Below are 12033 nucleotides of genomic sequence, written 5' to 3' on the forward strand. Positions count from 1 at the left end.
ATGTGTGCGTTGTTCCTTAAAAACCCGTGCCTTGACGTCGGGGAGGATGACGTCATCAACGCTTAAGTAACGGGGGAGGCGGGAGGACGGCTGCGAGTGCCACTGGAGCTTCTCGGGGACTATCAACAGGGAGTGCAACCGACGACAGAGCCGTGAGCTGGGGGGAATGAGAGCCGCGAGAATCCGCTCCAATCCTCCTCAACCAAGGCCCCTACCCGCCTGACAGCTACCTGGACATCATCTTGAGAAAACCACCTTTCAAACGAATCTAATATCGGGTAAGTGGACGCTTCCAGAACCGGAGAAACCAGGGGGGAAAAGGGGCCCGATTTTGGCCGAATCAGAGTCTACTATTCACGGCTTAGCAGCATAGGGGGAGGGGGCACGTAAGATGGCCATGTCTATCAACCTAGTCTGGTGGAGGAATGGGTGCGGTTTAAATATAAAATACAAAACGTGGAAATAATGACGTTTCAAATGTAACGCTGATATTGATGAGATGGTGCAATTGTTACGTATCAAGGTTTTGGCTAACCCACCACTAAGTAACGCTAGCTTACTTCTCATAGCTAACGGTGGATTGACACCTATTGTTCGTTATTAAAAGTCATTTTCAAACATTTATATAAAATTTTCTACATGTCTCTTTACACCTGGAGGAAGCTGTTGACATTTGTCACCAAAATGTTACGATTCGTAAAATCGGTCGTAAAATCGGTAACATAGTAACTAACTCTTAGCTAGCGTTTAGCAATAGACACAGTACATGTGTTGTATTTTATAGATCTATGACAAGAATTGATTGTCGAGTTTGTAATCGAAGTTGTTATTGGAATGACAGCTGAGTGAGAGGCGTTGCGGTACAGATTTTCGTTGATGATTGTGAAATCCTTTGGCTTTAGAGCTGTGACATTTGATTTTTTTTTTCCTCCCTTTCTTTTTTTGGTAAATCTTTTCTACTTAAAGATCACCAGACAAACCACTAGAACCTCTTGGTGATTTTGCTTTTGAGATTTAGTTTGCAGGAACTCCCTCAACTAGAGTGGCCTGTAAATAAGAACTAAAATGTAACCTGGCTATTGTCCTGTTGAGGTTTCCCACAATAGCCTTTAAAAAAAAAATTAATACAGAGAAATCTGAAATAAAAATTAAAAAGTTCCGTCTGGTGCAACTTAGCAAACCTCGCATATCACTAATGCAGGTGGAAGGACTAAAGGCCACATGACTCACCATACATTTAATTTTTTTTTAAGTATCAATTTATCCACACAACTTTTAACAATTTAATGTCCTTATGTAGTATTAAAAGTTTGGATTATTGCATCATTTTTTGACACGAATATTAAATTTAATAATAGCCATAATGGAACCTGTTAAGAAACCTGTTCCACGACTTGTCAGATGACATCTGCTGTGTGAATTGTCCTTAAAAATAGAAATATCAATGTTGAATCACCGGAGTTTTAATGCCCTATTTTCTTATAATTAAGTATAATTAAGTAATAAACTAGAGCTGATCTCAAATGAGCTGTGCAAAAGTGTGTGTCACCGATCCTCTACCACGTTACTAAATGGTTACTTATTGTTTCACTTTGTGAAAAATGAAATCCATCGGGGTGGGGGGTCTTTTCGTGGCCTCCATTTTTAAATGTCGTATCATCTGATGTTGATGCTCAGTTGTGATGGTCGTCATAATTGAGACTCAAAACTCTGCTGGTTACAAACCGCCAATCTTAATCTTGAAGATGATCTGTCAAAAATGTATAGATGATAACTCCAAATCAATTTCCCGACCTTGCTCATTTGTCAATAGGTCATTGTAAAGTCCTGAGGCTGCCTGGAAGTGTATTTTTGAATGTGCTGCAGTGGCAAATTTGGAACAAGTCAACACACTCGACCACGTTCTATATACGGCACGGGTTTGTTTCCGTCACATCGCCAAGGTGTGTCGTGCAGAAGCCTGGTTCTGAAAAAGTTCTGCAAAAAAAAATGATGATCTTGCTCTAACGTCGCATGCAGGGCCACATTTTTTTCTTCCGTGCCAAGTTTTCATTCTGTCCCCCCCCCCCCCTCCAAACTTCTCTTCCAATTGGCAACTGCAAATTCTGCCGAGCCCACGTTTTGTTGTTTCTTTTTCCCCCCGCCCTTGTTTTTGCTGATCTCACTGCCCCCCCAACCCCGCCCAGCTTCCCTACAAATCTATTCGTGCAGGACTGGAGGGCAGACAGCTGTTTGCTGATCTACTCATCCGGCTCAGTTCTCCTACTAATTCTGCTCGTATTGATGCGTTCCACTCGTTCACTTGTTTCCACTACTTTGTTGCATAGCGGCACTCGAGTTACTTTTTAAAATTTGGATAACTGAGGTAAAAGTTACTTATTTTTCTTCTCATCATCTCTAAGTTTTTTTTTTTTTTTAATCACAGTGACTGCTTGCAATCATGGAGCTCAGAGTGGGGAACAAATATCGGCTCGGGCGGAAAATAGGTAGCGGTTCCTTTGGCGATATTTACCTTGGTAAGTAGAAAAGGATGCTTTTTTTTTCCCCCCTCTTCATACTTTCCACTTTCTAAATGTCCAGTTTGTTCTCCTACCTGACGTTGACTTCTTTGGATCCCTTCAGGTGCCAACATTGCCACTGGTGAGGAGGTAGCCATCAAACTTGAATGTGTGAAGACCAAACATCCACAGTTGCACATTGAGAGCAAGTTCTACAAGATGATGCAAGGAGGAGGTGCAAACAAAACACACCTTTTTTTATTTTTGTTCGCCCAAAAACTGTTAAAGTCATTTGCATGCTCATTAATTTACTTGAGCGTGTGGCCTCGGTGACTCTTTTTGCTTTTCACTATAAAAGTAAAGCTATATTAAGAAAGATTATCACATATGAAGAACAGCGTTTTATTTTGGAGAGACGAAATTGTTTCCACTCTGGAACTGAGCTCTGAGCGACCACAAATAGCGTTCCATGAAATCTCTTGTTTACTCGACGAGTATACGTGACAATAGCATCAAGTTGTTTTTCATTTTTTGGGGGACGGTAAAACTAAATGTGGCCAGAAGTATGGTTTTAAGCCACCACTGTTGGTAAATGTGTTTCCCAAAAAAAAAAGATTCTAAAAACATTGCGTTGGAATCAATTTATGCTGTATTTGGTCTTTCTAGTGGGAATTCCATCGATAAAGTGGTGTGGTGCAGAAGGAGACTACAATGTGATGGTGATGGAGCTTCTTGGTCCCAGTCTTGAAGATCTTTTCAACTTCTGCTCCCGAAAGTTCAGCCTAAAGACCGTCCTGCTTTTGGCAGACCAAATGGTAGGACTAAAAAAAAAAATAAAATTGCTGTTATGAGTTCAATTTATCCGTTTCCTTCTCTCGCCCATCTTTAGATAAGCCGCATCGAGTATATCCACTCCAAGAATTTCATCCACCGAGATGTCAAACCAGATAACTTCTTGATGGGGCTCGGCAAGAAGGGAAATCTCGTGTACATCATCGACTTCGGTCTGGCCAAAAAGTATCGAGATGCCCGCACACACCAGCACATCCCCTACAGGGAGAACAAGAACCTGACGGGCACAGCTCGCTACGCGTCGATCAACACGCATCTTGGAATTGGTAAACAGCACATCAACTCGATTGAATGCTCCTTCAGTCTTGTTGTTTACACGCATTCTTCTCAATTTATGAAAGATTGCGTTCTCGGACATCGTGACATCTGGCTCTTAACACAATTTAGCGCCGAAGCCGACCTAGTGGACGAAAACATGTCTTAGTGCAGCTCTTAAGTCTTTGAAACTTTTTTTTCCAGAGCAATCCAGACGCGATGACTTGGAGTCCCTCGGTTACGTCCTCATGTATTTCAACCTGGGCTCTTTGCCCTGGCAAGGCCTGAAGGCTGCTACCAAGAGACAGAAGTATGAACGGATCAGCGAGAAGAAAATGTCAACGCCGATCGAAGTCCTTTGCAGAGGATACCCTTGTAAGTGATGATTTTTTTTTTCTATCATTTTACATTGAACCAAAAGAACCTCAAAGCATGTAAGTTTTATTTTTGTTCTCTCGACAGCGGAGTTCTCCACATACCTGAATTTTTGCCGATCGCTCCGATTTGATGACAAACCAGATTACTCCTACCTGCGACAGCTCTTCAGAAATCTCTTCCACCGGCAGGGCTTCTCCTATGATTATGTCTTTGACTGGAATATGCTTAAATTTGTAAGTTGAGCACTTGGATGTTTTTATTTTAAAAAGAAAAAAAAACAATTTAAACGTGTGTCCGGTCTTGTCTTTCAGGGGGCCACCCGAACGACTGAAGACGGAGACCGGGAGAGGAGGACCGGGGATGAGAGGGACGATCGGATCGGTGTTGCTCCTAGAGGCTCTGCAGCACGAGGTCTCCCTCCCGGTCCTAACCCCGGACCCGCTAACCGGGTCAGAAACGGACCAGACCAGGCCATCTCCAACCCTGCATCACGTGTCCAACAGTCCGGTGAGTTGGACCTTGAATTACCAACATCTCCAACTGATGTTTCCAGCTTGTATTAAACAATCCTTTATTTTCAGGAAACACATCACCTCGTGCCATTTCTCGCGCAGAGAGGGAAAGGAAGGTGAGCATGCGGCTCCACCGGGGGGCTCCGGCTAATGTGTCGTCCTCTGACCTTACAGCCCGTCACGACCAATCCAGGATTTCCACGTCACAGGTGAGAAGATACAGGACTCAAAACACACACACTCACAATTCTCCCTTCACCGGAAGCGACTGTACTTCTCTTGAGTCAAATGTTTACTCTCTGCACAGGTGAGCGTGCCATTCGAGCACATGGGCAAATAAAATCTCCTTGGCTCTGCATGAACCTGAAAGTGACAGGTCAGTTCTTCATGATGATTTATGTGATGATTGAAGAAGCGCACGATTTAATTAATACACGTGATGAATTATTTTTATTGCAGGGCTACTTTTTGTTGCTCTGCTCCTTTCCTGCATTTTTACTCCAACTAACGAAAAGATTGATGCCAATGGACACATGGATCTTTGGAAAAGTACAGCAAATTCCGACAGGATCCAGGGAAGTACTTTTTATAGTAGCCAGCATCCAGTCTTTTATGAAACCTTGGCGGAACCCTGGCTCATCATCATGCCGATGCAAAAAGTGACAGTGCTACATCATGGTTGCTTGTGATTGCCCCCCCCCCATTTTCCACAACAAGCTTTCTGTCTGTTAAATGAGAGGAACTTTTGAAAACAGAAGTAAAAGGATGACGGGCGTTAGCATGTTTTGTTGCAAAAGTCAACCCTGTTTTTTTTTTTTTTTTATTTAGTCTTAGTGGAGATTGAAGCCCTTCTTCGGGGAATAGTTGAAAAGGGAAGTCAGGGATGGTAAGCTTAGGAAGGACACAAGAGGTTTTAAAAGTCTCGTTTCAGCTCCGATTTCCGTTTCCTGCGAGTTGCTAGATCTCATTTTTCGTAAGTTATTGGCCCTCGAATAGCAAACCATTCAAATGATCCAGTATCGATTTCTTTCTTGTCACTTGTGTACTCTATTCTCTTAAATGCAAGTTATCTGTCACCATAGTTGTTGGGGGAGGGAAAAAAAAAAAAAAAAAAACACTCCTAAGGCATCCTCAAGAAATGACCAGACACCGTTGCATCCTGTTGTAACCAACAAATATGGCTGCAATTTTTATGATCTTACTGTTAAATGTTTTTTTAATTATTATTTCTACCTTCAGAGAAAATAGGGGAGTTGGCAGACCCCATTAGGGATGATTTGGGTAGGGGCGGGCATCCATTTTTTTATGTTTACATCACTGTAAATATTTTTTTTTAAAATTTTGACGTAAAAGCCAAAATGTGTTTTCTGTTTTAAGATGTAAAGTAGAGAAACACAAATTAATGGGATGAGTTAAAACGTTTTAGTATTTAAAGTACTACATTTTGGACATCAATGTTGCTCTGCCAGCTGGGTCACGGATGTGTAATGTGTGTGTTTCAACGTTTTTTGCTTGTGAGAGTTCGACTGATCTAAGAGGTCAAAGGTCATTTTGTGTCTTTTGGCTTGTTTTTCTTTTACCTATTTATGTTCAACTGTTATTTTGAAAAATGTATCTTTCAGTTTGTCACCGGGAGTCACTCGTGCCATGTTTGTCTTGGTTTCTCTTTTTCTTCCCTTCAAATGCTGTCAGATCACCTTTTTCAAATACAGGGCTTTGTATAATTCCCCCCTGCAGATTAAGTCCAGTGCTTGATGTCACCTTTTTGTTTTTTTTTTGTTTTTAAACCTCTGCAATTTTGATGATGTCATTAAGATGAAACTAACTGACTTCATTGCAGGGATGTGTAAATAGCTTGGTACTGTGTGTAATTTACTTTTGTACAGGGCGCCATGACCCAGTGGCAGTGTAACTGTTGTATATGTGTGCGTGTGTTGGGGGGGGGGTTAAGAAATAGGTTAAAGTGACAGAATTTCACTTTATGTATTGTGTACTGATATCTTGTACAGTTCTTTAACACTTTATTTACAACAGTATTTGTGTATATTTTATGAAGTAATAAAACTGAATCTCACAATTTTGTAGACTTTATTTCATCTGTAATGAGTAAATTGAATGTCTTCCACTAGAATAATATACATTAAAAAAAAAAAATAATTGGAATTATTACGTGGCACGGTGGCAAAAAAAAAAACCCACTGCGCATGCGCCAGAACTGATGTTTGCTTGGCAGCTACTGGTGGTGATGAACGAACGGCACAGGCATATTTGTCTAAGAAAAGAAATTACAAGATAGTTGTCGTTATATGTTGATGTTTATTCTCAGTATAGGGTTTATCAAAACCTCGTAGTGTTTCTCTTCCTTTAAATTTACATTTAAAACAAGCTAATACACGACTCGGAAGGCAAGCTAACGCGAGCTAACAGCCTCCCCTTGCTAGCTGTTGTAAGGAAGCAAATGTATTTGTTTTAGAGCAGCAGTGCAAAGGTTAAATTCACAGGTCGACGGAATGCCACCGTTTAGCTGGTTATGCCCAAGAAGTGCGTGATCGTCTCGAGACATGAGATAATTTGATGTTCGGACACAAAGTGGTTCCGCTGACCAGACAACTGCTGAGGAGGTAAGTACCAAACGCATCTCATGATAAAAATGTATATTTGATAACGTTTGTTGGGCTGAAGTTGACCACATGCAGAAATCATTTTTCTCAGTCACTGATTAGATCATTGTTTTCCTGAAATGAAACTGACGTAGATGAAGGTGGAGCAATTTGTGTGTCTGTAATTCAGAATAAGTGAAAGCGATAACATCAGTCAGAACTAACACTGTCCATCATTGCTGTCCCACATGGAAATATTTTTGAAGATGTCATCTTGATTGTCTTGCCTAAAATATCCCTTTCTACCTCCTCCTTTCAAACAGATGAGTCAGCTTTGGAGGCGAGACATACCTTTGTCAGAGAGGCTGGCGAATGACTCTCCAGCAGGCCTTGCACCCAGGGCTCCTGCCACCATGCCCCCACAGAGCTCCAACTCCTCCTGGATACCAGAAACCCCAGTGGTCACCCCGGAGCAGCCCTTTTTCCTCATGACTTCTACCGCCCAAACAATTTCAGGTTTTTTTGTTTGGACAGCGCTCTTGATCACCTGTCACCAGGTAAAAATACTTCACTGCGAGTATAGTATTGATCGGACAATCAATCACGATAATTTCATCTGAGAAAAGTTTGCTAGCTTAATGCTAATAAATTATATGAATTCATCAATAGATGAATACAAAGCAGCCAGCAAGTGTTCCATTGTCATCTGCAGGCCCAAAGAAGGCTCCTCGAGCTATCACCTCCATAAGAGCAGTGTAGTGTTACTGTGGTCAATTGTCAGTTTGTCCGTTTTTTGTAACCAAAGGTGTGCGTCTGTTTACCGTCTCGGAAAGTCGATAGCTGCTTTCTGCTCATTTGAATAGAAGCGATGAAAGCGCACATCAACATGACTCCATTATTCAACTTCAGCAAATATTTGCCGTGGTCATTTCGCGGGGACCCCTGGTAGCTTGTCTGCAATTAAAAAGTGTGTGACTTCAATTCAATGTGACCTCAATGTATTTGTTTTGTCCCCGCAGATTTACATGCACCTACGTTACTACAGCTCTCCAAATGAGCAGAGGCATATCGTGAGGATTCTCTTCATTGTCCCCATCTACGCCTTTGACTCCTGGCTCAGCCTTCTGTTCTTCACCAACGAGGAGTACTACGTCTACTTTGACACGGTTAGAGACTGCTACGAAGGTGAGCCCACGGAACACTGTGCCTTGAGCTGATAAACAGATTCATTCCGCTATCCGACCGGATAATATGATGTCGTACTCGCCGATAGTCGCCACGGAGATAAGTGAACGGGGTCCATCCGAGAAAGTGTAAGTGGTGCTTCCCCGGTGATAAATGGCGTTTACTGCGGAGTCCATTTGCAAAAGGCTTCATGGCTGTGGCCTGTTGAAGATTACAGGAAAGGGCTGACCTGTTTCCTAGCAACCGCACAAAACTCGGTATATCCACTGTAGGACAGTGAAGCAAGAAAAAAAAAGGAAGCTAATCGACTTTCTCAGGAGTTTGTATGCATACTTGCAGAATTTGAGTTCTTACGCAACTCGGCGGTTATGTCATGCCTCGTTGTTTTCAGTTCCAATTATCTGTGGTCATGGTGTGGAATCTCCGCCTGTGAAGTCGTAAAAAATGTTCTGCGTTTTTTTTACAGCCTTCGTCATCTATAACTTCCTCAGTCTGTGTTATGAGTATCTGGGAGGCGAGAGTGCTATCATGGCTGAAATCAGAGGGAAACCCATCGAGTAAGTCTCGTTAACAACGTGCAGTTGTGTGTCCACCCATGTTTGATCTGTGCAACTTTGACCTTTCACGTCACAGGTCAAGTTGTGTCTATGGGACCTGCTGTCTGTGGGGTAAGACCTACTCCATCGGCTTCCTCAGGTTCTGCAAACAGGTACAAATTCATCTCACTCGCCATTCCATTCTTTCCAATGACTCTGCAGAGACTTTGACTTTCTCTCGCTCCCCCCCCCAGGCCACTCTGCAGTTCTGCGTGGTCAAACCACTAATGGCCATCATCACTGTCATTCTTCAGGCCTTTGGAAAATACAAAGATGGCGATTTCAAGTATGTTTACCGACAGCTAATTGGTCTCATTTGATCGGCTTTACCGTGCAGCGAAATGATCTCTTTTTTTTTTGTGTGCTTTTCCTTCCAGTGTGGCAAGTGGCTACTTGTACGTGACCATCATCTACAACATCTCAGTCAGCCTCTCCCTATATGCACTCTTCCTCTTCTACTTTGCCACAAGAGAGCTCCTTGTCCCCTACAGCCCCGTGCTCAAGTTCTTCATGGTCAAGTCTGTCATCTTTCTGTCCTTCTGGCAAGGTAAGACGGCAACTGGAGCGGCTGGTGCGTCGGAATTCCGAACCGTCTCCGTTCAATTCAGGAATGCTGCTGGCCATCCTTGAGAAGTGCGGCGCCATTCCTCAGATAAATTCCGCTGACTTTTCTGTGGGGGAGGGAACCGTTGCTGCTGGTTACCAGAACTTCATCATCTGCATTGAAATGTTCTTCGCTGCCGTTGCACTTCGTCACGCCTTCACTTACAAGGTCTATATGGACAAAAGACTGGATTCATATGGTAAGTTGGTTTTGTGGATAAAAGTTCATCGTTCCTTCTACTGTGAGTCTACTTTTCCTCTTGGGTCTCTCCTTGCTGTTTCTGATTTCAATATTTCACCTTTGTCCTTTTTCTTCCTTGCTCTGCTGCATTTAAAGGCTCATTTCCAAACTATGGACAATACGGTAGGTGCGACCTTGGCTTTGTTTCCATCTTCTACGTTTGTCCGTCCAATGTCAGGCCACATGGTGACAACTGGTTGTTAGGCAGCACACAAATAAAGGGATCTCTGTCCTGCTAATAGCTTTTGCATGCATGTGAGACATTCATTTTTGTCACACACACACACACGCTTTAATTGTCGCTCGCCACGATGCGATTGGCGAAATACCATAAACCAATGTTGAGCGCCTCCATTTTGGTTTGACTTCATTTCATTCATTTCATCTTTCCTCCCCTCCAGGCCGCTGCGCACCAATGAAGAGTATCTCCAGCAGCCTGAAGGAGACCATGAACCCGGGCGACATGGTGCAAGACGCCATCCATAACTTCTCGCCGGCTTATCAGCAGTACACCCAGCAGTCCACACTGGAGCGAGGTGGAGGGCCAGCTCTCTCTCGCAGCCACAGTAACGTCAGCACCAGAGGGGACAATGAGAAGACCCTGCTGCTCAGCTCCGACGACGAGTTCTGACACTCCATCAGGTCCTCTGGAGTTTCCCTTTACTCTTGTAGCTCTTATTTCAGAAGCCATGGCAGACAACTCAAAGGTTAGCATTGTTTTGCTGAGCTATATGTGTGGCTTATGAGATAGCGAGAGCATGGAGAGGATTGAGAATATTATATATAGAGTTGGAGTTATATCTATAATTGTTAGATGGTAAAATTGTGACTTTTATTCTTGATGCCAATGTCATAGAGGCCATTAGAGCCCGGAATCTGGATTTGCAAATTGTTTGATTTGCTATATGGCGACATATATAGCTCCCTGATAACTGCACTTTAAACCCCCCCAGATAAAGCTAAATAACAGCTACTGAGCTGGAGCTACAAAAGTGCCATCATTTTCTGACTTGTGGTTTTGTCATATTGAATCTCGATTTGAATTTGTGCCGGAAAACCTTGCCAAATAGTGAGATGAGGAAAATGTGCTCCAAATAATAATTAACACTGACAAATTTTTTTTTTTTTTCTTCAAGTGGGTTAAGGCTTTATGTTTATTTATGAAAAATGATCCCACATAAGACATTCGTTATTTCTTTTTCCAGAAATGGCATTAATAATCTCATGACGTGACTGAACCTGATGGCCTTGCTAATATTTGTGACTCACCAAGGGATGTGATTTAGGAGATTTTAGTGAGCCAGGAAGACTGACAGAAGGACAACGCCCACGCAGATTACTGAATATGCAGCACGGCCCAGATGTGGTGTGCATTGGATTGTAATCCCACAATTAAGGTCATTGCATGTATTGCAGCTCCAACCAGCCTTGGCCCCAACCTTTTAAGGCAACATTGAGTCAATAGGTCCGTCATAACACGAAGATAGACGAAGACATTGAAAATTGTAATCACTTGTTTCTATAATGGAATTCTTGCTTTTATCATGCAGAGATAGTGTGCAGGAAAAAAAAAGGGAAATGGATGAGCCTCATGTTAGGAGGCCGTCGGAACTAACCCGTATTAGCACATTTATTATTTCAAGACAGAAACATTGAGTATATTTTCGTCAATAAGATGCTTTTAAATTTGTGTTTTTGCAGCAGCCAGTACACGTTTGTGGTTGTGATGGTAAATGTTTGATGGTGGAGTAAACCCCCAATGTTGCCTCCAAATAAGGGTTGTGTGTTGTGGCAAATGCAAAACAGTGTATCGATTTTAGGGAAAGTAATAAGAGCCAAAGTCATGTAAGTATGCATCCGAATTCAAAACTAATACTGAGGCCATGATCAGTGGATGCAAAAAGCTGTGACGACTATCCCGGTTGCATTTCAATGCCATGTCTAAAATGATTAATACATCATTTATCCAGACTTTTAATGAATCTTGGTGCTCTTAAATCATTTTCATAGAATTTAAGATCCCATATTTGAATTGGCTGTATTACGTTAGGACACATTCCAGTAAGAAAAGAATGTTGCAAATACGAGTCGAAGCACTGACAAAACATTTCATGATGACTTAAATTGCTTTATATAGTGCTATGTTTTACTATTTTAATTTTTATACATTCCTGTTGTCTTTCTGTTGTATACATTTGATCTGTATATTCTTGGTGATACGTTATGTACTTTTATGGATTTTGTTAGTGTTGAAAGGGAAATAAAGATTTAGACAAAATCAGTAGTTAATCGTTTTTAGACCAGACTAATTTT

The 12033-nt window shown here is 42.1% G+C and overlaps 2 protein-coding genes across 3 annotated transcripts; both read left to right on the forward strand.

The window, feature by feature from the left end:
• The first annotated feature begins 75 nt into the window (after positions 1-75).
• On the forward strand, positions 76-6572 carry LOC148384325 (casein kinase I). The gene is made up of 11 exons (XM_088358302.1): positions 76-278; positions 2426-2516; positions 2623-2733; positions 3165-3313; positions 3388-3616; positions 3810-3980; positions 4068-4216; positions 4295-4490; positions 4565-4704; positions 4803-4871; positions 4955-6572. The coding sequence occupies exons 2-10, from the start codon at positions 2441-2443 to the stop codon at positions 4833-4835; spliced, it is 1254 nt and encodes a 417-aa protein (XP_088214428.1). The 5' UTR covers positions 76-278; positions 2426-2440; the 3' UTR covers positions 4836-4871; positions 4955-6572.
• A 121-nt stretch (positions 6573-6693) lies between these two features.
• LOC148384326 (transmembrane protein 184B-like) lies at positions 6694-11998 on the forward strand. Of its 2 annotated transcripts, XM_088357085.1 has the most exons (10): positions 6694-7116; positions 7419-7652; positions 8115-8280; positions 8747-8837; positions 8914-8989; positions 9071-9162; positions 9254-9423; positions 9485-9679; positions 9817-9843; positions 10122-11998. In XM_088357085.1, exons 2-10 carry the CDS (start codon positions 7419-7421, stop codon positions 10349-10351), a joined length of 1281 nt encoding a protein of 426 aa, XP_088213211.1. In that variant the 5' UTR covers positions 6694-7116; the 3' UTR covers positions 10352-11998. The 2 variants fall into 2 exon arrangements, with proteins under 2 accessions (XP_088213211.1, XP_088213212.1); XM_088357086.1 differs by lacking the exon at positions 9817-9843 and having other exon boundaries at positions 6695-7116.
• The last annotated feature ends 35 nt before the right edge of the window (positions 11999-12033 follow it).

Source organism: Syngnathus floridae, chromosome 17, assembly GCF_059516105.1.
Source record: "Syngnathus floridae isolate MCC-2025c chromosome 17, RoL_Sflo_1.0, whole genome shotgun sequence".
NCBI classification, from domain to species: Eukaryota; Metazoa; Chordata; class Actinopteri; order Syngnathiformes; family Syngnathidae; genus Syngnathus; species Syngnathus floridae.